Source organism: Eimeria mitis, genomic scaffold (genome assembly GCF_000499745.2).
Source record: "Eimeria mitis Houghton genomic scaffold, Emh_scaff345, whole genome shotgun sequence".
NCBI lineage: Eukaryota > Apicomplexa > Conoidasida > Eucoccidiorida > Eimeriidae > Eimeria > Eimeria mitis.
The window spans coordinates 16,382-17,252 of record NW_013571791.1 but is presented as its reverse complement, the minus strand read 5'-3'; the positions used below and the strand labels follow the sequence as shown (position 1 = coordinate 17,252).

At 56.7% G+C, this 871-nt stretch overlaps 1 protein-coding gene across 1 annotated transcript in view; it reads left to right on the top strand.

The window, feature by feature from the left end:
• EMH_0008840 (uncharacterized protein) overlaps positions 1-871 on the top strand; it is a gene marked incomplete at both ends in the record, with an annotated part of 3,913 nt that overhangs the window by 2,794 nt on the left and 248 nt on the right. The window contains one exon of the mRNA XM_013498482.1: positions 395-871. Within this exon, the coding sequence (XP_013353936.1) occupies positions 395-871 (477 nt within the window). The remainder of the gene's footprint in view (positions 1-394) is intronic.

Below are 871 nucleotides of genomic sequence, written 5' to 3'. Positions count from 1 at the left end.
TGTTGCTCTCATAGACTGTTGCTGCTGTCTCTGCTGCTGCTGCTGCTGCTGCTGCTGCTGCTGCTGCTGCAGAATTTCCCAGCTCGTTATGCTGGTCTGAAGTCCTCCGCCTTGTTGGGCCTCACAACGCTCATCGGCCTCTCCCCTGCTGCTGCAGGTTCGCCTTGCTGCTGCTGCTGCTGCTGCTGTTGCTGCTGCTGCTGCTGGTGCTGCTGCTGTAGTTACTGCAGGCTGGCGCCTCTGCTGGTGGTGCTTCCACTGCTGCTGCTGCTGCTGGGTCTGTCCATGCTTCCGCCCTTGCTGCTGCTGCTGCTGCTGTTGCAGTTGCTGCTGCTGCTGCTGCTGCTGCTGAGTATTGCTGTTTGTGTGTTAGTGTATTTTATGTGTGTTATAGAGGCTACAACAGCATGGACGGAGGAGGTGTGTCAGCAGCTGCTGGAGTCTCCTTTGCTGCTGCAGCGACAGCAGCAGCCGGATTCGTTGCTGCTGCTGGTGCTGCAGGCAGCAGCAGCAGGAAGACAATATGAGCTCACAGATAAAAACCAGCCTCTTTTGTTTCCTTCTTGTATTCTTCTCGATGGTTGCTGCTGCTTTGTAGAGGCTCAGGTGCAGCGGCTGAAGTGTGCGTGTCTTACAGCAGCAGCAGCAGCAGCAGCACAGGGAACAGCAGCAGCAGCAACAACTGCTGCTGCTGGTAATCTATGGTTGCTGCCGCAGCATGCTGCTGAGGCCCCCTGGCTGCTGCGGCTCTGCCGTGTGTTTAGTGGTTTGGTGATGGTGCCTTTGTTCGATGGTGCTCGTGCTGCAGCAGCAGTAGAAGCAGCAACGCATGCAAAAACAGCAGCAGCAGCAGCAGCAGCACAAGGCAACA